We start from the raw sequence: 23,639 nt of genomic DNA, 5'->3' as shown, positions 1-23,639 counted from the left end.
AATATGTGAGTAAGTTTAATAGTATGATACGGGGAAGCCATCAGGACTGGGCCCCTGAGAGGGTATTTGAGCTTTCATCGCCTCTCACCTCTTCCTCTGTTATATCTGAACTGTTCAGTTTAGGTAAGTTTCAACTATTTAGGTATTGCTGTATAAAACTGGGTGTGGAGGGCCAAAGGGATCTTTTTGTAGGTTATAGAGAGAGTTATAGAAATGGTGGAAAGATTTATTTATAATAGGGTCATAACTAATTTTTTAGTTTTTGTCCCTTATGGCAATGGGCTGCTTTTTTAGTTTTTAACTTGTTTGTAAGTGTAGTATCGGATTTATTACTTTTTTCATATAATTTCTGGTTCATTCAGTGGAGGACTTTTTTTGTTTTTCTGTTAGCAGTAATTGAATTTCTATTCTAACAGAGAGGATTTGTTTATAGGCGAAGTCAGATTGATTTGGTTTATGTGAATTTGCTCAATCTGCTGTAGTCTGGTGTCAGTACCAGCATTATATACCAGCTAAGTACCCTGCTGCTTTCACAAAGGTAATCAACTACACTGGGCCCAACGTGTGTATTCACTGAGCGAAGTCCATATCCTTGCGGGATCCCTGGAGAAGTCTGGTGGGAGTCTTAGATCCCGAGCCAGTATATTTTGGTTGTGCCAGTCCCACCTGCTTGTTGTTGTCATCTGCATGTGTGTACTATGCTACACTTGCTGTCTATCTCTGTTGTACGAGGTAATTACATTATACCTGTCACGAGCCGCAGCGGTACGCCACATCCTGGCGTGATCTAGCAGCCGGGCGCGTGCTCTATTTCTATGCTCTGTTTTTATTCTTTGGGATTGTCCTTGTTGCATAGATGCAGGAGGGTGTAGTGACATCCTCCAACTCCAGGGGAGCTCTCATATTATTTAAACTGGTTCATTTATATTTTTATACATGCTTCCTGGTTATGTTATTACCTATGCTAGTTCCCAGCTAGTAATTAATTAGCAGCCTCCTGAGGCTCATTGTCAGCCCTGTCCTCCTCCTTTCTGATTTGTCCATCATAGTATTTAAGGCAGTGAGGAATGGGTCTCACTGCTGGTTATAGTTCCTGCTCTGTGCATACTTACCTGCTCCCTGCTCCGTTCCCCTTCTCTGCCTTTGGATTGATCTTGCTGTGTATGACCTTGGACCGTGTACTGTATTGCCTGTGACCTCGATCTCTGCCTGTTTCCTGGATTTGTTGTTTGCCGCCACCCCTGACCTTTTGCCTGGACTTCACCACCGCTGTATGCTATTTCACAATATCCCTGGGTTCTCCCCAGTCAGTACACATCTCACGACCCTCTGTCTGTGTGCAGCCAAGTCTGTCCCCACCACTAGGGGCTCCAGTGAACACCAGACTTTCGGAGCAGATTCCAGGTTTTGTTGTACTGGCTGGAGGGGTTCCTAACAATACCCAGCTTCTCACAGGTGGTAAGGTAGTCGAATCTGTGTGCTTGGTATTTTTTGCAAAATTAGGTATATTTGATAATTTTACCTCAAATGACTAATTTCTGGGCTTTCCACACAGTGTGGAGTAAGGAATCCAAGTTCAATAGTATATAAAAATATTCCTAGAGTTAAGATAATTGTTCTTTGATTTGAGGGATCTTGAGCAGGGACTCGTTTAGTCTCCAGGAAGAGCAACTCCTGGTAATATTCATGAGTTAAAATGTAGCCCAGTCCAAGGAGTGGTTAGATCAGGAATTAGGAAGAATTTCCATTTTTGTAAGTAATTGAATTGTTTTGCTGCATCCCATAAACATATTAATTCTGGAGCAATATTTATGGGAGGGGGTGAAGAAAAGGTATGGTCCCATGATGTGGGATTATGGCCTCTCCATGAATCAAACAGACCAGCCTCAACCATATATTTAAGTAAAGCTCTTGTTAAAGGGTGATAAGGGGGTTGGCCCTAATAATCTAACAGATGTGGTGATGACCATTTAATAACATATTTATGATGATTACCGTCAACAGACTCCTCACTAAGGTAGTTCTAGTTTAACCAAAGGAATATACTTCCTATTTTGGTCTAAATCCTCAGGACCAATATTTATATCATAAGCATATGCATATATGTTTAAGAAAGACTGCAAGATCAATCATCAAGATATATCTTCATTTATGTTTTGTATTCTTAATTTATATTCTAATTGTAAAACTCATATATTATTAAACAGTTTCAGTAAACAAAGTATATTATATAAAATTAATAAGTTTCATGTACTCTATTAGCATAGATGGTATAGCAAAGACATTAATACGTTACATTACTTCCCTGTTTTAATAAATATATGTTATTGTATGTCTGTGTCAGCTATTGTAATAAGGGTGTACATATAACCTTGTATTGTGCGCTTTGTGTATGTGTGGGGGAGACTCACTCAGGCTTTCCTCCATTTTAAGAAACAAATCATACATTCTAATCTTCCACATACATATAATAACAATATAAACCTTAAATACCATGTATATCCCATACTACTCACATTGGTTATAAATGAACCAAAATCATAATCTCACGCTATAAACTCCAGCATCGCACATCATAAACACAATATATCTTTATGTATTTTAATAAACACAGGGCACATTGTCTGCCATCTTAATTTTCATTCTATGATCTCCATTTCTTCAGCTTTAGTAACACTATAAACCTCACAAACTCAAGCTTTATTAGTTCAGATTACACATACAATCACAAACTATACATTTTCCATGCAAATACCATATTCCTTTTTTGCTATACATGGTGAACCAAATGTATAGTCCCACAATTGTACAGCATTGCAGGAGTTAACAACATGGCATGTTGGCCATGTTGCAAGCATGGAAGATTCAGCTCCATTTTTTTTCTATTGTCTTCATACAAATTCATGTTCCAAAACAACCCACAGATTACGTAATATTCAGCACAATATTTAGCTATACTGTCTGTTTGTTTCTCACATGCATACAATTCCTATTTATGAAACACATTCCAGATTAGCTATTCAATCTCCATTATATGAACTACAGTTCTCAATTGGAACATCACATGTCTAACATAATCTAAAGTAATACAAAATACACCAACAAATAAACACTATTACTTCACATTGCATCTCTATTACAAGTTAGTACAGACTTTCTAATCTCAGACATACTCTAACATAAATTTCATCACAAACTACCTTCCATTCAACAAATTATAATCTCAGCCAAACTCTAATATAAATGGCCTTCCAGGCTGCCTCACACACTCCAAAAGGACTTTCAGCCTTGTGTTTCATTAGATATTTTTTTTTTCTTTTGGAAAGATTAAAACCTTCCACAGGAACTTGGCTCAAAGCATTTGATATGCAAATGTAGGCAATTTCACATTTTAGAACTGATTCTACAACTTTTGTGTACCAAGTCAGACCCAAACATGGTCGAATCCAATATATTTGAAAATGTAATAACTTTATCAGCTCTAGAATTCACTTTAGGGGCTTGTGAGGGAACCACTGTTAGCTGGGACAGTGGTTACCCTTTGTGGGATTCAACTCACTCGGGAATACCAGAATATATCCAAAATAAGGCTTTATTAGGACAGCACAACACCATGAGACATTCACAAGGTACAGAGTAAATAGTAGAGTGTACCTTTTGGCAATGAACACCCTTTAGACTCTTATCCCCCCGGAGTATTACCACTACCATTTAGCTAGACAGTCCTGTGTCCCTCAGCCTAGGCTACTGGCTCACACAGACCCTGTCCTGGTAGGGTTACCTCTGGTGGCACCGCAATGCTTGTCCCTGAGGGTTATGTGCTGATGTCTTCTACACCAGGAGTTTCCACAATATAATGACTCCACTGACATACTGCTCTGCTTATATTCCTTGCTGTCTACTCAGGGAGTAGGGTCAGTATGCCCCAATCCTCCCCCTTTCAGCAGGGTACTATCAGTGGACACTTAAATTATTTAACTGTTAGACATGTCATCTCTGTTACCTTAATTATACAATGGAATGGCTTGAGTGAATTAGCTAATTGGCTGAGTACACTAAACAAAAGGTTACAATACATCAGTGAATAACATGACACTTCCTGATTGCGTGACGCATTTAGACATTTGGCACATTGTATCTGCACCGTTACACAATCTAAGTCTGATATACATTTTGGTAGAATAACATTTATATTGATACATATTAATACACAAGTTAACCCGTGCATGATACTCATGCATTCTAGTCAAATCAAGCTACTTAAGGTGTTAAAAAGTTTCTTGTCATGCTTTTGGGGCCAGGCCTCTTCAGGGGAAGAGTGTTACTTCCCGACGTAAGCGCCCTTTTTTAACGTGGTTTTGTCCACATGTCACCACCTCATCATTTTTCTCCATCACCTCATCCTTCATCTTTATCGCCACATCTATCCAGATGTCTATCCAGACACAGGGATCTCTCTCAGCGGTCCTGAGTATCACACTCCTCTCGCTCTGTCACCCCTGGCAACCACCAACCACTCCCCACTGTCACCCCCGGCAACCACCAACCACTCCCAACTGTCACTTCTCCTTCAAGAAATATATATATATATTTTTAAAATCTTTATAAACACTTTTAACAATGAACAAATTAAATTAACAAATTAAAAACATCTCAGTATACCAAATTTCAGCCCTTTCTGAGTTTTTTTTCCCACACACACTAAGAATTTAGTAGGTCAGTGTATAACTCCGCCCAGCAGGTGGCGCTGTAGCTTGTTTTGTGTTTTTTTTCACACACACCCAGACAAACACACGCCACTAGGCTATATATATTAGATTTGCCAATGCTATTTTAGCCAGCATAGTACTGTGGAGACATGTTTCACATTACCTGGAAGTTTTAAACTAATTACCTCCTAGGTTACCTGTTGACCAAGATAATTATCTTGACAGCTACACAGACATCATTCTGTTTACATTACTAACATCCAAGATCTAAGCCACATCTCATAATAATGGGCATTTCAGACAAATGGTAATTACCTTAGTTAACACAACTGCCTAGCTCTCCCTCCTGTCATGCAATATGATTTTTGCTGTCTTGCTGTTTTCTCACAATATGGCAACAGTCTTTACATTTCCACTACATAAAATATTGCATGTAATAGCAGTGGCAAAATGCACCTAATTACATGAAATGATTACAGGAATTAAAGGGGGAATGAGCAGGAGTTCGAAAGTAGTGGCAGGAATTGATCAATTAAGCTCTCAAAGATGGAGGAATGACCACTGAGGTTGAGGCCATGGAAAGGAGAGGGAGCCGGTCTGAGTTATTACAGGCTGGTTGGGCTCAGACTTTGGGAAGGATGACTTTTGTAACTGTACCTGTATCTGTATTGACAGTTTAAAGGCTATCCAGTCTCTTCTCTCACAGTTCCTGTTTTAAGGTGGGTGGGACTGGACAAGCAGGCATGGATCCTGCCCACCCGGAAGTGAGTAATATTGTTCAGCAAAAGTATTCATTGAGCAGAAGAAATGGTGCTCGCACTGGGGAGAGAACCTTCCTAATAAGGGATAACACTCATGTCATGGATATGAGTACTATCACTCAATATCTATTAACATGTTAATAGAGGGGGTGCACCACCAACTCAAACAATGGATGAGAAAAAAGGAGAGAAAAAGAAGTTGGGGTTCAATGAACACTGAGGGCACTTCAGTTCATAAGTAATAATCATGATAGTATATAACAGGGCCGTAGCCTTTATTGAAAATAATATATATTGTTATTTTTTAGGGCGAAATATAAGGATAAAAACAAGTGAAAAAGAGATAGAATAGAAAAATATTAAAATAGGTAAACCCTTCAGTGACTGCCGCTTAATCATAAGATGCAAGGGAACTGTAAATATGAGTGATGAGTAAATAGTTATTTAGGACTAAATTGTCCACAAATATGAATAGAGATAAATGGTAAATAATTAGTGAGTAAAATGGCAGTGATTTATTGGCAACAATAATATTGCACAGTGTCACGGGCACTAGGAGTCTTTACCCAGAATGTCACCAGATGATGGACTTACCAGAGTTATACAGTTGGTAATATGGTTCTCTGGTAGCAGGGTGACAACGGAACAGGAGAAACAGCAGATGGTGAGAGAATGCTCGAGGAAAGTCTATGACTAGCAGCAACTGGTAATGAGTAGATGAATGTACACGAGGAACCAGATGAACAAGGGAACGTGAGGAAAGTCAGTGGTCTGCGTATAGCAAGTTGTACCACTGCTATAGTGAAGTGGAATGTCCAGGAGTAGCGAGGAGGTAGTGAGAGTCAGCGGTCTGCGTATAGCAAGTTGTACCGCTGTCTAGGTGAAGGAATGGAATCCAGGTGAAGGTAGGTAACAGGGAAGTCAGTGGTCTGCGTATAGCAAGTTGTACCACTGCTTATGTGAGAGGATACTTGAAACTGGTGTCACAGGGAACAGGAGTCAGTGGTCTGCGTCAGCAAGTTGTACCACTGCTATATATATGTGAGGAGGGGCACGAGGAGATGAATGTAATGCAGAGTATACACGGGGCACACAGAACTTGATCCCACGATGATATCCACAATACACCGATAACTGACCAGCACTGCTTAAGTATACAAAGTCACAATAACAATCCAGGCAATAGGAAACAAAGTCAATGGTAACAATAGCCTCAGTGGATAGGAGGCTCTGGAGGAGAACACAACTCAGTCCAGATGGATATGCAATATACAAGCAAAGTCAATGGGAAGTATGCATACCGCGGTTCAGGAGAGCAGGCTGTCAGAGAGACGTGCAGGGATACCTGAACGGCTGAAGGCCGGCAGGAGGAGAGACCACTGGAGGGTGGAAGCGGTAATCAGGTTGGTGCAGCGCACGGCAGGTAATCCAGAATGAATGAAGCAATACTCGGGAAGCAGTAGTAAGTGGAACTGGAAACATGAAGAACACGGGAGAGTTGAGGCAGTCTGGTATCCAGTAGTAGAGATGGAAGCAGCGGAGCGCTGACACGATGAACACAGGAGAGTTGAAGTGAGCAGGAACTCTGTAGAAGCAACGGAGGCAGCCGATAGGAATCAGCTGAGAGCAGACACGATGAACACAGGAGAGTAGACGTGAGCAGGAACTCTGTAGAAGCAACGGAGGCAGCGGATAGGAATCAGCTGAGTGCAGACACGATGAACACAGGAGAGTTGAAGTGAGCAGGAACTCTGTAGAAGCAACAGAGGCAGCGGATAGGAATCAGCTGAATGCAGACACGATGAACACAGGAGAGTGTACGTGAGTAGGAACTCTGTAGAAGCAACGGAGGCAGCGGATAGGAATCAGCTGAATGCAGACACGATGAACACAGGAGAGTTGACATGAGCAGGAATCAGCAGGAGCTGAATACACGAGGAACACGGGAACACCTTCAGAGGCTCATGAGGAATGAGACTCCAAGATCAGGCAACTAGGTAATGATCACAGGTGGTTTAAATAGGGAGGGTTGCCTGATCATCCAATCAATAAAAAGCAACAGGTACTGAAGGCTTGAAAGGGCTGCACATGCGCAGACCCTCAGGATGGAGGACGGCCACGGTTCCTGAATACACGGGAAGTGGCACTCACAGTCCGGTGAGTGACACACAGATTCAAATAGATGACACAATGGTCGTATATGCAACATAGATTCCAAGGTGTAGGAATGCATTAGTGATCAAAGTTAGTATCAAATGAGTAGATTCGATCTATCTAGGGTTGTTGTTGCTGTATGTGTATAAAATATTTGAGCCAGGCATGAGTCTAGCATATGACACTGGCAATCAGTAAAAAGCTCTTAGTCTGCCAGTGCGCATCTCGGTTGTCAACTGAGAAGTAATAACGTGATGGTGAAACCAGAAGTTCCAAAATCGCAAATGTGAAACTTAGAATAGAAGATCTCATATGATAATACAGCTCTCTATATAACTCGGGTTCAAATTCATCCTTGTAGGAACCCTAAATAACTCTGTTTAATGAGAATAATAAACTCCGCACAAAATTATGTTTGAACCCCACTGGTAAGTATATCGGGAAACTGAATATACGAGTATACAAGGAGAGGAGATATGAAGCTGATATATGGACTAAATGGCCATGTCGGCAGTCACTTACGGGCTGTGACGTCACCCCGGAAGTCAAGAATGACGTCACACGATAATCTGTAAATTAAGTTTGAGATCAAGATTTGGTCACAAAATCATCAGGAGCGGACAGAAGAAATCTGTGAGACACAAACCAGGGCCGCCAAGAGGGGGGGGAGCGGGTACTAATTACCCGGGCCCGGCATGTCAGGGGGCCCGGCCCCTTGCGCTGCTGATTTTTTTATTTTTTTTATTTTAAAAACATTTTTTATTTCTTTTCTTCTTTTTTTTTTGCGGCGGGGGGGCTCGATCGTTGGTGGGGGGAGCAGGCTAGTTTAAAAAAACAAAAAAAAAACATACTCACCTGATCGCGGAGTCGGCATCCCTCCTCTCTGCTGCTCTGTGCTCTATTCAGACTGTCTGAATGCCGGGTGAGATGTCATCATGTCATGCCCAGCATTCAGTTAGTCTGGAGCAATGGAGCACAGAGCAGCAGAGAAGACCAAGGAAGGAGAAAAGGTAAGTGAAGGGAGGAAAACGAGGGGGGCACAGAGGGTATAAAAACGGGGGGGGGGGGGCAGCATGACAGAGGGGTTAAAAAATGAGGGGGGCACAGTGGGGTTAAAAACGGGGAACCAGCATGTCAGAGGGATTAAAAACGGGGAAGCAGCATGACAAAAGGGTTAAAAAATGAGGGGGAGCACAGAGGGGTTAAAAAACGGGAAAGCAGCATGTCAGAGGGGTTAAAAAATGAGGGGGAGCACAGAGGGGTTAAAAAATGGGAAAGCAGCATGTCAGAGGGGTTAAAAAATGAGGGGGAGCACAGAGGGGTTACAAAACGGGAAAGCAGCATGTCAGAGGGGTTAAAAACGAGGGGGGGGAGGCAGCATGACAGGGGGGTTAAAAAATGAGGGGGGCACAGAGGTGTTAAAAACGGGGAGGCAGCATGACAGAGGGGTTAAAAAATGGGGGGCACAGAGGGGTTAAAAAAACGGGTCAGCATGGCACAGTGGGGTTAATAAACAAGGGTCAGCATGGCACAGTGGGGTTAAAAAATGGTGGGCAGCATGGCACAGTGGGGTTAAAAAGGGGGGAGGCATGGCACAGTGGGATTGAAAAAGGAGGGGGAGCAGCATACTATAGTGTGATAAAGGGGAGCCAGATGAAGGGGGCAAAAGCAGCATGGAGGGCGCAGTGTGATCATAAGGCATGGCGATGATGAAGGAGCACATTATTGTAATATTGGAGCTGGAGGAAGGTCTAATTATTAATCGTGGATGGTATTGATTTAACGTCAGGGTTGTTTGGAATTATCTAAATGTAGCTATTTTTTTTCCAAATAGGGCCCCCAGCATTCCAGGATCCAGACAAGCCGCAACTAAAGAAACATGCAGCAACAGGTGGTGAAAGTGAGAAGAACAGGTAGGAGAGAGCAGGACATTATGTGAAATGTTGTGATTCTAGTAGGGACAATGTCAATTTTTGGTGAGTGTTGTGCCCAATGTAAGGTGGAGGCCAAGACTGAACTCTTTGTGTACACACTGCATTTTTTTCTATGCTACATTTTGGTGCTAGATGTCCTGAAAGTCAGGAGTGCTTGGACATATGTGACGCTCGGGTGAATTGAGAGCCTAGTGATTTCGATGTTAGCCACGCCCCAATGGCACATTTTCCACGCCCCCAAATGCATGACCACACCTCTGAAAATTAAGGTGGCGCAATTTTTTTTACCATACTCAACTATGAGGGGGGCCCCATGAATTTATTGTACCGGGGCCCTGAATTCCTCTTGGCAGCCCTGACAAGAACTACATGGGTTTGGAAATCAGACCATCACTCCAGACAACAGAGAAGATAATTACCCCTGACAACAATTTACAGATTATCAATCTAACAGATAAAGCTCTCACCCAACATCATATAGATTTATTATCTAAAGGTCTTTCTTACTTTCAATAGATTTACCTGGGAGAAGGATTTGCACCTTTTTCTCAGAAAACTGAAACTGGCCAAATTTTTGCCAACAGTCAAGAACCTAATACGGATATCAGCAGAGTCCCCCTCGTTACTTTTTCCCAACTGGACACTATGGAAGATCTTGAAGCTCTTCATAATTTAGAAGAACTCCTTAATGATCGATCTGAGATTACCACTCCAGTTGAGACATATTTGAACAGTACATCCAGGTTCATAGTTTGGAAGAAATCCACTTTCTGTCCTAAGGACAATGTTAAGTCCACAAATGTCGGTTTTTGAGGACATTGTCTCTAAAGAACTCAATACTCTGACACATAGTTCCTCTATCCATAAATATAATAATTGTCACGGGCACTAGGAGTTTTACCCAGAATTCACCAGGTGTAGCTACACTTACCAGAGGTGCGGACCTCTGGGTAGTGTGGTGAATCAGTGGAACCATACAATAGAATAGAGGAAAGGAATGTCAATAGTATAAATGCTGAGTCTTGGCACCGTGGAACTGTGATGGTACAGCAGATTAGTAAGCAGGATCCAATGAGGAAAGAGTCCAAGTGCCTTAGCATGCAGATAGCATATAGCAGGCCAGTACTTGATAACTGGATAACATTAGGCAAAGACCAATCAACAATGCAGTAGAAGAGTCAGCGACTTGCAGCTATAATACAGAGACACTTGTAGACTTTAGTCCAGCTAATAGGTACCATACTGAGTATTAGCTATATCACAAGGAGACATGAGTGGTCTACAGCTGGTAGGTTTCACCACAGATATGTGGAGAAGACTTGTCCAACGCAGGTATGTAACGATATAGCGTGAGTGGTCCGCAGTTAGCAGTTTACACCACTGATGAGAAGAGAAGACTTGTCCAGGTGCAGGCATATAACAGGGTAGCGTGAGTGGTCTGCAATTGGCAAGTTTTACCAGCGGGTGAGTTCTACTACTGATGTGAAGAGGAGACTTGTCCACAGCAAACGGATAACACGAGCAGAAACAGGAAACACCTCAGAGTCTCAAGGGAATGAGAACCAAGAGCAGGCAAAGGTAATAGGGCAACAGGTGCCTTAAGTACTGAGAGGTGATTAATTAACCAATGAGACTAGAGGCGAGCTATTAACAGTTCAGGGTTTCTGCACATGTGCAATCTTAGTCAAGATGGCGGGCGGGCGCGGCTCAGGAGAGGCGCCGGCAGGAGCGAGAGAGACCCATGTCCCAAACTAGAGGCACTAACAGTCCAGTGAGTGACAATAATCTTGCTAAAGAAGAAAAACAAGCTCTTCTAGAAATTGAATGCTGGGAGGTATTTTATGAGGACTGAGTCTGACAGCGATTTTAGCAACTTCTTGTTAGATAATTTGAATTTCAACCTCAAGAAAAATTATTTAGTTTTCTCTAACAAATTTTATTTATACCTAGGTCAGTGGGAACAGGAAACCGTTTTAATGATGACCACAAAATGTATACGGATCATATTATCAGCTGGATTAGATACATCGATGATATCTTGATTTTGTGAGAGGGCAGTGAGAATCTATTCAACTGCTTTATTGAAATTCTAAATAACAACAACAACAATCTGAAATGAACTCATCACTTGAGTCCATCTTTCATAGACTTCTTGGATATTACCATCACCAAGAAATCTGATGGTAAACTTGTTAGTGATCTATTTCGCAAGCCCACCTCCACCAACAGTGTACTACATAATCAGAGCTCACATTTTCCACCGGTGATAAAAAAAAAACATCCCTAAAGGAGAATTACTTTGAATTCGATGTAACTGTTCGGATCTTCAGGATTTCAAGACAAGGGCAGCACAACATAGCGAGAGACTCATTCATAGGGGCTATAGCCGCAGATCTATTAAATCAGCCGCGAGACAAGTCTACTATATGGATCGTAATGAACTGATCTTTACATCCAAAAAGAAAGATCGATCTAATACTATAAGATTTGTAGGCGTTTTCTGTTACGAATGGCGACAAATTCAGAGGATCATTCAGCAACACTGGCCTATCTTACAATCTGATCCAGATTTATCTAATGTTTTGGATGACAAAGTCCAGTTTAGCTGGAGACGTACCACCAATTTAAAGGACAGATTGGTCAGGAGTCATTTTATCCAAACACGTCCATTAAATCTATCACTAGTTCTTACAGATGTGGTGAATGTAAAATATGTAATAACATAGTAAAGAAACTTGATTTCAGCGACCGGTTTGGTACAACACACAAAATTAAAGACTACATCAATTGTAAAACAAGAAGAGTAATTTATGTTTTGGAATGCCCATGCAATTTGGTTTATGTGGGCAAAACCAGTAGGATGCTGAAAATTCTCATTCTTGAGCACATGGGCTCAATACGCAATGCTTATTGCAATAAACAATGTCACAAACAATTAACATCAGTAGCCCACCACTTATTGGTCAAACATAATATCAATCCAAATCTTCTTAAATGCTATGGCATCCACAGTACCCATATGGGCATTAGAGGTGGGAATCTAGACAAATTGCTACTACAAAATGAAAGTAGACTCATCTTTCTACTGAATTCAGTTTCACCACATGGGTTAAATGAGAACAATAGCTTTTTGAGTTTCCTATGATTTTTCTACTTCTTGCAACTCTTAATATTAATGTATTACCTTGTTTCAAAGCAAGTAATTATTATCAATAAACTGTCGGTACTATTCATCCATTCACTAACTGTTGTCGGTTAATATGTACTGTGGAATCTGCCCAGCACCAGCTTATGCTGTGACCTATATTCTGTTCTATCTTTTCCAGCCCGCATTTTTTCCTTGGCCCATATATCTGTGTTTCTTACAATGTTTAATAGTAATCTATCATCATGTTTCAAAACAAATAACTTGTATTACTTAATAAACTGTCAACATTAATTATTTATCCAATAATTTCTGGTAGCTCTTTAATATGTAATATGTATTGTGGAATCTGGCCAGCAACAGCTTATGCCTTGACCGATATTCTGCCCTATGAGGGCTTTTCTAGCCTGCATTTTTTATCATTGGCTCATACATCTGTCATACATTCGTAACAACATATAATTGGCCAATACCCACATAAATAGGAACCTCATAGAGGTTAAAGCTATTGGCGAAACACCCCGGAAGTGACTGCCGTCACAGCGATTTTGTCTGTGTATCGGCTTCATATCTCCACTCCTTGTGACTCCGCTTTAAAAACAAATACTCGTATATTCATTTTCCCGCTATACTTACCAGTGGGGTTCAAACATAATTTTGTGCGGAGTTTATTATTCTCATTAAGCAGAGTTATTTAGGATTCCTACAAGGATGAGTTTGAACCGAGTTATATAGAGGGCTGTATTATCATAAGAGATCTTCTATTCTAAGTTTCACATTTGCGATTTTGGAACTTCTGGTTTCATCATCACGTTATTACTTTTCAGTTGACAACTGAGATGCGCACTGGCAGACTAAGCTTTTTACTGATTGTCACTGTCAAATGCTAGACTCATGCCTGGCTTCCATTTTTTACACACATACGGCAACAACAACCCTAGATAGATTGAATCTACTCATTTGATACTAACTTTCATCACTAATGCATTTCTACACCTTGGAATCTATGTTGCATATATGACCATTGTGTCATCTTTTGATTATTTATATTTGACTCTGTGCAATATTATTGTTGCCAATAAATCACTGCCATTTTCTACTCACTAATTATTTACCATTTATCTCTATTCATATTTGTGGACAATTTAGTCCTAATTAACTATTTACTCATCACTCTTATTTATAGTTTCTTTGAATCTTATGATTAAGCTGCAGTCACTGAAGGGTTTACCTATTTTAATATTTTTCTTTTCTATCTCTTTTTCACTTGTTTTTATCCTTATATTTCACCCTAAAAAATAACAATATATATTATTTTCAATAAAGGCTACGGCCCTGTTATATGTTATATACTATCATAATTATTCATTATGAACTGCAGTGCCCCCCAGTGTTCATTGATCCCCAACTTCTTTCTCTCTCCTTTTTTCTGATCAGCAAAAGTATTGACTAAATAATACAATATGACAGTAAATCAATGTAACATGTTTGAGTGAATGTAAAGCAACATAATGGGTATAAAAACTAAACCATTGTAAAGTAGTGCTTTCTGTGTTGTGAATATCACTGGAGGTAGTTCCAGTGAGATGGGAGGAGGTCTGATGACAGCAGGGAGGAGATATGTAGGTAGGATATTTTGCAGACAGACAAGCCAAATAGGCGAATCTAGGGAGATGCAGAATCGGGTCGAGATTCCTGATACTAGCCAATATCCGGAACCTCTACAACTTATCCTGTGGAGATTGAGACAGGCACGATTGGGTAGGCCCAAGGATGAAATTCCGGTCATTCTTGTTCTCAGAACCCGGTTTTGATCCACAAGAAGGCACTCAATAGTCTCCTTCCTTGTGTGGTTTTGGTGTTTGGGGTAATGGGAAATGTCAGATTGTGAGGTATTTTAACGGGTATGCGAGAGAGCTGAATGGATGTCTGATTTTAGTTAAAACAAAATGAGTGAAAAAGATTGCCATGACCCTTTTAAAAAGAGAATTGGAGCCGAGTTTTGAAAACACAAGAACAAAAACATTGGTGAGGAGGGGTGAAGAAAGCCAGAGTTCAATTTAAGGACAAGTTTGTTCCGAGTTTGTTCTTACCTACCACTTATTAGACTGTCATGTAAGGTGAGGGGGCATTTCGAGTGCATTATCCAAGGGTAGCTTAACCCCTTAATCAGGCCCTGGTCACCATGAAATCATACTAACCAGTCCAGTCAGACTACCTTTAGGAGACAAACTTCTATACCATAAAAATATGGATGCTGGAGCATTGGAAGAACTTTACCAGTAGTAAAATGACATATCTGCTAAGATGAATAATCATGCCGTTTTTTTTTTCACATGGAGGTTGCTAAAAACGGAGCAACCAATCAGGTATTTAATTTTGTTTGTCTCACTGACCCAATACAATGTAGATAAAATCTTAATGTAATTAAATACACATTATGGTGTGTTATTCAAATAGTAAAGTAATGCACAAGCTGTGTGTGTGCTATCTTTAACCGAATATTTTATTATGACTGTGACCTGTTTACTCAAAGTGATTGCTTATGTAATCATTATTGTTAGGGCATGTTGTATCATGTCAGCGATGTAATAATGTTTCAAAAATATGCAATTACACCAGTGACATAATTATTGATGTAATTTTATGAAAGATGTCTTGCACTTAATCTTAATAGTCCACAACATTACACAGCTGTGTTTATAACTATACATAGAACTTAATTGTAGTAAAACCAAAATGTTCTTTGTAATTTAACCAGTGCCATAATTATTTATGTGATTTTTATGTAATTTTATAAATGATGTCACAAGAAAATCCTTATGGGTGAGGCCATTGCAAGGTCTCTTAAACTTAACAGTCCACAACAGTATACAACTGTATTTTTAGCTCTGTACTGAACTTTAACTGTAGTAAAATATTAATTTGTGTACAAATCAATAATTATGTAACTTGATGTATGAAAATAACTTATTAACCAATGAAAATGAATTCTGGATTGTAGCTGAATTGTTTTGCTTTCATTAGCATTGGCTACACATATTGCTTTCTCTGATTTGAACAGTCAGTTACATGGGTAGATCAGATGTACATATAATGTGGCCACTTAATATATACTAGGAATAAGTGTTTACACATATCAGGCTAACCTATTTGCTTTGTGGTATATTAACTTCTATTATGGTTTAATATATACTTGTCTTCTCTTCCAGAATGTCTGGAAGACTACCAAATTTTGGGTAGTCCTCACGGACTCCAAGGAGAGTATGCCACCCTCCCAAATTCTTCTTTCTGTGAAGTGGGCAGAGCCTTGCCTGTGATGTGAGAAGTCTTAATTCATATCATCGCGCAGCGGAGGACAGCGTTTGATGATTCGAATCTCTGCCCTCTGCTGTTCGTTGGCTCAAATGTTATCATTGCATAGAGGGGGCATGGCTATCATGACGCAAATTATATCATACAGTATGGTTTAAGAGATGTTTTTGCTGTGTGTGACACTGGAGCAAGTATTTGTCCAGAATATTTGTTTTTTCTTCTTTCAAGTAAGCAACTATAATGTATTTTTTTCTTCAATATTAACAGATGTATTGTGGGTTTCATAAGTAAGGAAAAAGAGCGTGTGCTCCTGAAAAACAAGCCACCTGGTACTTTTTTATTGAGGTTCAGTGAAAGCAGCAGAGAAGGGGCCATCACCTTTACTTGGGTGGAGATATCTCAAAATGGTAAGGAAATCATGACATTCATAAAATATATAATTTTTAAATAATTGTAATTTATTAAATAACTACATTTATTTAATAATAAATTTAAATAGACACAAATTATTAGCACCATATAGTCTATATCAAAAGTAAAAAAATGTAAAAAAAAACACAGAAAATTAACCTTTTGTGGTTGACATTAAACGATAATTACCCCATGTTAGAAATTATCTTGTGAATCATCACAGTAAAAGTGATGTGGATTGGCAAAATATGGATAAAAGTAGATCAAGGTTCCATGAGCAGGGAAGGAGCATGCTCGGTGTATATTAGGAAGATTTGAAGGGTAATTAAACTCAAAATGTAGAGCGCTGAAACAAACAAATTCTCATAGATCAAATGCTGCTTGAACTACTGTCTTGGCCAAAAGTTTTGAGAATGATACAAATATTATTTTTCGCAAATCCTGCTGCCTCCGTTTTTCATGATGGCAATTTGCATACACTCCAGAATGTCATGAAGAGTGATCAGATGAATGCAATCAACTTCAAAGTTCCTCTTTGCCATGACAATGAACTTTATCCAAAAACAACATTTCCACTGCATTTCAGCCTTGCCACAAAAGGGCCAGCTGACATCAGGTCAGTGATTCTCTCGTTAACACAGGTGAGAGTTTTGATGAGGAAAAGGCTGGAGATCACTCTGTCATGCTGATTGAGTTAGAATAACAGACTGGATGCTTTAAAAGGAGGGTAGTGCTTGAAATCATTGTTCTTCCTCTGTTAACCATGGATACCTGCAAAGAAACTCGTGCAGTCATCATTGCTTTGCACAAAAAGGGCTTCACTGGCAAGGATATTGCTGCTAGTAAGATTGCACCTAAATCAACAATTTATCGGATCATCAAGAACTTAAAGGAGAGAGATTCAATAGTTGTGAAGAAGTTTTTAGGGCGCCCAAGAACGTCCAGCAAACACCAGGACCGTCTCCTAAAATAGATTCGGCTGTGGGATCGGGGCAGCAGTGCAGAGCTTGCTCTGAAATGGTAGCGGGCAGGTGTGAGTGCATCTGCACGCACAGTGAGGTAAAGACTTTTGGAGATTGGCCTGGTGTCAAGAAGGCCAGCAAAGAAGCCACTTTTTTCCAAGAAAAACATCAGGGACAGACTGATATTTTGCAAAAGGTACAGGAATTGGATTGCTGAGGACTGGGGTAAAGTCATTTTCTCTGACGAATCCCCTATTTGGGGCATCTGGAAAAACGCTTGGCAGGGCTCATCTTTTCTTCTCCGGACATCAGTCCTGTGTCATTCAACAGTAAAGCACCCTGAGACCATTCATGTGTGGGGTTGCTTCTCAGGCAAGGGAGTGGTCTCACTTGCAGTTTTGCCTAAGAACACATCCATGAATAAAGAATGGTACCAAACATCCTCCAAGGGCAACTCCTCCCAACCATCCAAGAACAGTTTGGTGACGAGCATTGCCCATCATGCTGGAAAAGGCTTCCAGTATGATGGAGCACCTTGCCGTAAGGCAAAAGTAATAATTAAGTGGCTCGGGGATCAAAACATCAACAAATTTTGGGTCCATGGCCTGGAAACTCCCCAGACCTTAATCCTATTGATAACTTGTGGTCAATCCGCAAGAGGCATGTGGACAAACAGAAACCCACAAATTCTGAGAAACTCCCAAGCATTGATTAGGCAAGAATTGGCAGCCATCAGTCAGTATGTGGCCCAGAAGTTGATTGACAGCATGCCAGGGCGAATTGCAGAGGTCTTCAAAAAGAACGCTCCAAATGTTGACTCTGCATAAACTTAATGTAATTGTCAGTAAAAGCCTTTGACACTTATGAAGTGTTTGCAATTTTACTTCAGTATATCATAGCAACATCTGAGAAAAGGTCTAAAAACACTGAAGCAGCAAACTTTGTGAAAAACAATACTTATGTCATTCTCAAAACTTTTAGCTATGACTGTATATTAGAATGAATAAAAGTTGCACTTTCAAGCGCTAAAGAATTGCTTACGTTGTCAATGTCATCTCTTTTAAACATTTTGGAGCGGGTTTCCTTTTTGCAGCTGCACAGACAGCCCACTGTGTGCTTTACTATAGTAGTGGAGTGGTCAGAAACTAATTTTATTATCCCTTAGATTATAGTTTTCAATTACTTAGGGGACTCATTTTCACACTACAATTGGTAAAGTCTAGTAATTGCAGGTTTTTAATAGGAAGTGCTTTTCAACTACCTGTAGGAGACCCAATCCAAAACATGTTGTATAATGGGTTACGCCATTATATGCTTTTTTTCTTCTATGTTTGTAAATACATTCAATATTTAATTATTAGAAATGTACCCACTATACTTGATCTATAGAACTTTTTTTTTCGGTACTTCTCCTTTTATATACAAACTGCTTCTGCTGTTTCATTCATTTGGCTACACTGTGTCAGAACTCACTCCCTTTCTTCTGTATGGAGCCTTTACACTGAAAAGTTTATTAATGTTTACAGTCAAAATAAGATTGCCTCAAATAGAATTTTAAGATCTTAGAATCTGATGGTACTGTCAGATTGTCTCAAAGAGAGTGCTCCCTCTGGGATGTCAGAATAACTACAGTGTCACAAGCTGACATTCTATCCCACTCTGCTTAATTTGCTTCTTACGCAAAATGTATAACTTACTTAACTCTTCATTCTATCACTGTGTAACTCTCAGGCTAAAATATTAGGGGGGTATTCAATTAGGTCTGGATATTGTGCTTTACTTAAGGTAATACGGTACCGCACAGCATGGATTTCCGTTCGCCGCCCTATGGGGGGCGAAGGAAAATCTGCGTTATTACGGTAACGCGTAGTACTTTCGCCGTCCGTTCCAGAGTGTAACCGCGATCTCCGGACCTAATTGAATATGCCCCTTAAAGTCTTATGTCTTTTTTATGCAGTTTAGTGAGAGTCCATGAACTTATCTTGTTCTTATGAGTGTACAGATGTAGCAGGCGTCAAACTATCTTTTAACACGGCGCTACGGATACCTAGTGGCGCCCTATAAATAAATAATAATAATAATAACACTGGACAATTCTGCTGCAATTAAGAAGCCCATGCAGTATGATTTCTACATGTGTAATGTTAATGTTAAACACAAAAACCATAGCAATACATATACATGATTTGCTGTTGATTCATTGTAAATATATTAGGTTCAGTGGGAACCACAATTTACACTGAATGATTGACTATGCTGACAGTAATGAATAATTAAAAAAATTTAAATTAATGAATCTGGAGAGTTGCTTGTAGAAAAATATAAGTGACTAGCAGAGAACTACAGATAATTTACAGTTACTACCACTCATACATACCGCAGGTGCTACACTGTGTAAAAATAAAAATAAATTTTTATTAGGAGACGGGCAGACTGTTCTCTCCTCAAATACTTTACCTGCTCTAACGATAGACAGCCCAAACTGGTTTGCACTATAACAAGAAAACCATGAGTGTGGGGTCCCACTGCTATAGGGAAATCCAGCCCCAAACTTGTAGGTGGCGGGGTTGGTGCCTTTAGGGAAAGTTGAACCACAAAAGACAGCATTCTCCTCCTCCCAGAAGAAGTGTCCTGCTCTAATCCCAACTTATTTGGGCTGGGTTCATCTGGGCTCATCCCAACTTATTTGGGGAATGGGGCCCACAATTGAATGACACACGCACTTTAAATAAATGTTAATTGACTGTTGAAACACTAGTACACTACTTCATTGAATGTAGCATAAAATAGTTTTTCTGGCTTGAGCCTCCTTAGCCCAAATAGGGAAAAAAAAGAACCCTGGAAAAGCCCCTTTTAAAAAAAAAAAAACACCCGCCCATAACAGGAAAGTAACTAAAACTCCCCTTCACCTCCTGCAAATCACAAGCGGTTTCCCACAATGGGCCTTTGATCAGCTAGTGGTGAAGGATTATCCTGAAGAATCAGTCTATGGGGTGACGTATGTGTGTGTTTTTTGCACTAAGTGGGTTTTCTCACAAACTGTATGAAAATGCACAGTTAGACAACACAGCAGCTAACCATCATCCTTCTCTTCTCTTTTCATCTCCAGGTATGTCCATCCATACTCTGCTATTCTGACCATTAATCTGTATCTTATCACTGCAACTGTGTGTTTAAAGTATGTTATAGGAATTTGTTATCTGTTCAAACTTAGGTTGGCCCAGTCTTTTATTGATGCCTAATTTATGATAGGTATCTGGCCTCCTCTAGCCTATTTGACAAATGTTTCTTTTCTTTTGATTATCTGACCAATTACCACAGCTGTAGTGTATTCCTAAGTTAGCCTGACTACATATTGGCTTCAGTTTATGGGCTGACGTATGTGGGGTGAGAGGTATGTGTGTGTTTTCTGCACTAAGTGGGTTTTCTCACAAAGTATATGAAAATGCACAGTTAGACAACACAGTTGGACAACATTTGATTACTCCCAGGAATAAGCTACAGCCTATTTCTGCATTACTAGTCTATCTATACGGAACACTGAAAAGAGGTAATTCTTTAAAAATCCCATAACTTTTTTGCTTTTAATCTTTTATCAACATGTTTAACAAATTGCTTTTCTTGGTCTCTTTTCATTGCATTATCTTTAGGACTGTATCATCATTCACCCCTCCACCAACACAAACATTTGTCCACATTTCACCTGCATTACTCCACTCACCTCTACTTAACACCCATGAACTGTTGTCCTATTTATTATCTCAAACAAGTACAGCCTCCACCTGTCGCCAGAAAATAAAAGGTCACACATCTTACAATCCCCTTACCTATCTTTCTCTCTCTCTGCTTCTATTAGCCGGTGATATGTCACCTAATCTAGGTCCCCTACACTCCTCACATACACATACATCAGAGCACTATCGCTCTATAGCAAACCTCAAACAAATCACCTGTTTCCCCTCTCTTCCAAAGTTCTTTAAATGTTCCCTTTGGAATGCATGCTCTGTTTGTAACCAACTTACCTCCATTCATGATCTCTTCCTCTCAAAAAAACCCAACCTTCTGGAAATAACAGAAACATGGCTCATGCAATCAGACACTGCCTCACCTGCAGCACTTTCACATGGTGGCCTTCATCTCACCCACACCTCCAGACCTGAAGGCAGACAAGGAGGTGGGGTTGGACTACCTCTCTCCCCACAGTGCACGTTCACAGTTTTACCAAATGTTCCATCACACACGTTCACATCTTTTGAAGTACATGCTATTCGCATTTTTAATCCATTCTCTCTACATGTTGCGGTGATCTATCGTCCCCCTGGAGCACACCAACAATTTATTGAGGATTTCTCGGCATGGCTCCCTCACTTCTTATCTTCAGACATTCCCGCCCTCATCCTGCGTGATTTCAATATCCCCATTGATAACACACCTTTCAAAGCTGCTTCCAAACTACTCTCCCTAACCTCTTCACTTGACCTCTCCCAGTGGATTGAATCATCTACTCATCAGGATGGCCATTGCCTTGATATTGTTTTCTCTAGACTATGCTCAGTTTCTAACTTTCTTAACACACCCTTCCCCCTCTCGGATCATAACCTTATCAGCTACACATTCACCCCCACTGCTCTAACCTCTCTACTGTCTATCTCTACCAAGCCTCCTCATACCCGCAGAAATCTTAATTCTATTAATCTTCAACAATTTTCCACCTCTCTCCAACACCTTCTCTCCCCTATCTCTACATTCTCCTCCTCTGAGATGGCAGTTCCTCATTTTCACCAAACCTTAGCAACAGCCCTTGATTAAGTGGCTCCAGCGACACTACATACTACACGTCGACTTCAATGTCAGCCGTGGCACACTACAGCAACGCAAAATCTTCAAAAACTTTCCCGTAAAGCAGAACGTCACTGGCTTAAATCTCGCACCTCTAATGACTTCTTCACATATACTTCTATCTATCGCTCCTATCAAAATGCTCTGGACACTGCAAAACAAACATGCTTCCAATCTCTTATCTATGCTAAGGCTTCTAACCCCAAATGTCTTTTTAACACATTAAAAACTCTTCTCAATCCTCCCACCCCAAACCCTCCGTCTACTATCAGTGCCCAGGATCTTGCTTCCTACTTCAAGGACAAGATTGATAAGATCAGACTAGAAATGGTATCCTCTTCCTTGACAAGCAATCGGCTCAATTCCTTCCCACTACCGTCTGACACCCTCTCTTCATTTGACCCCACAAATGAAGAGGAAATTTCTACTCTCTTCTTATCTTCCTACTCTACCTCCTGTCCTCTTGATCCTATTCCCTCGCAAATTGGTAGATCCCTGTCTTCTGTGCTAATTTCACCTCTAACTAAAATCTGTAATCTCTCACTCTCCACTGGCATCTTTCCATCACTATAAAGCACGCAATGATTACTCCTATTCTAAAAAAAAACAAGATTCCGACCCAAACTCTCTCTCAAATTACCATCCCATCTCTCAGCTCCCGTGCCCCTCCAAGCTTCTAGAGAGACTTGCTTACACTCGCCTCACACGCTTCCTTTCCGCAAACAACCTGTTGAATCATCTTCAGTCTGGCTTTCGTTCTCAACACTCCACAGAGACTGCATTGACTAAGGTTGTCAATGATCTGATCACTGCTAAAACTAAGAGCCATTACTCTCTCCTAATTCTCCTGGATCTCTCAGCTGCATTTGACACCGTTGACCACTCTCTTCTCATTCAAACGCTGCAATCCCTAGGTCTTCAAGACACTGTTCTATCCTGGTTCTCATCCTACCTTTCTAATCGCTCTTTCACTGTTAATTTCTCTGGGGCCACCTCTGCTCCGCTTCCTTTATCAGTTGGAGTACCGCAAGTCTCAGTGCTAGGTCCTCTGCTGTACTCTATCTATACCGCTTCTCTTGGAAATCGAATAAGTTCCTTTGGATTTCAATATCATCTCTATGCGGATGATACCCAAATCCTCTCCAGATCTTTCGAAATCTGTGTTGTCCCGTGTAACTGATGGTCTTTCTGCCATTTCATCTTTCAATCTTTCTAAAACAGAGTTAAAAATATTCCCACCCACCAACAAGAGCATACCTGACATTTCTATCTCTGTTGGTAACATGACCATAAATCCCACCCCATAAGCTCGCTGATTAAGTGTAATCCTTGACTCACACCTATCCTTTTGTTCCCCACATCGACTCTATATCTAAATCATGTTACATACATCTAAAAAACATTTCCAG

At 40.3% G+C, this 23,639-nt stretch overlaps 1 protein-coding gene across 3 annotated transcripts in view; it reads left to right on the top strand.

The window, feature by feature from the left end:
• The window catches only part of STAT1 (signal transducer and activator of transcription 1), a 368,349-nt gene that overhangs the window by 247,552 nt on the left and 97,158 nt on the right, over positions 1 to 23,639 (top strand). For all 3 annotated transcript variants that reach the window (XM_075179993.1, XM_075179994.1, XM_075179992.1), the window contains one exon: positions 16,286 to 16,425. In XM_075179993.1, coding sequence (XP_075036094.1) covers positions 16,286 to 16,425 — 140 coding nt within the window. The remainder of the gene's footprint in view (positions 1 to 16,285; positions 16,426 to 23,639) is intronic.

Source organism: Mixophyes fleayi, chromosome 7 (genome assembly GCF_038048845.1).
Source record: "Mixophyes fleayi isolate aMixFle1 chromosome 7, aMixFle1.hap1, whole genome shotgun sequence".
NCBI classification, from domain to species: Eukaryota; Metazoa; Chordata; class Amphibia; order Anura; family Limnodynastidae; genus Mixophyes; species Mixophyes fleayi.
The sequence above is the reverse complement of the archived record's forward strand: the minus strand, read 5'-3'. Positions and strand labels throughout refer to the sequence as shown.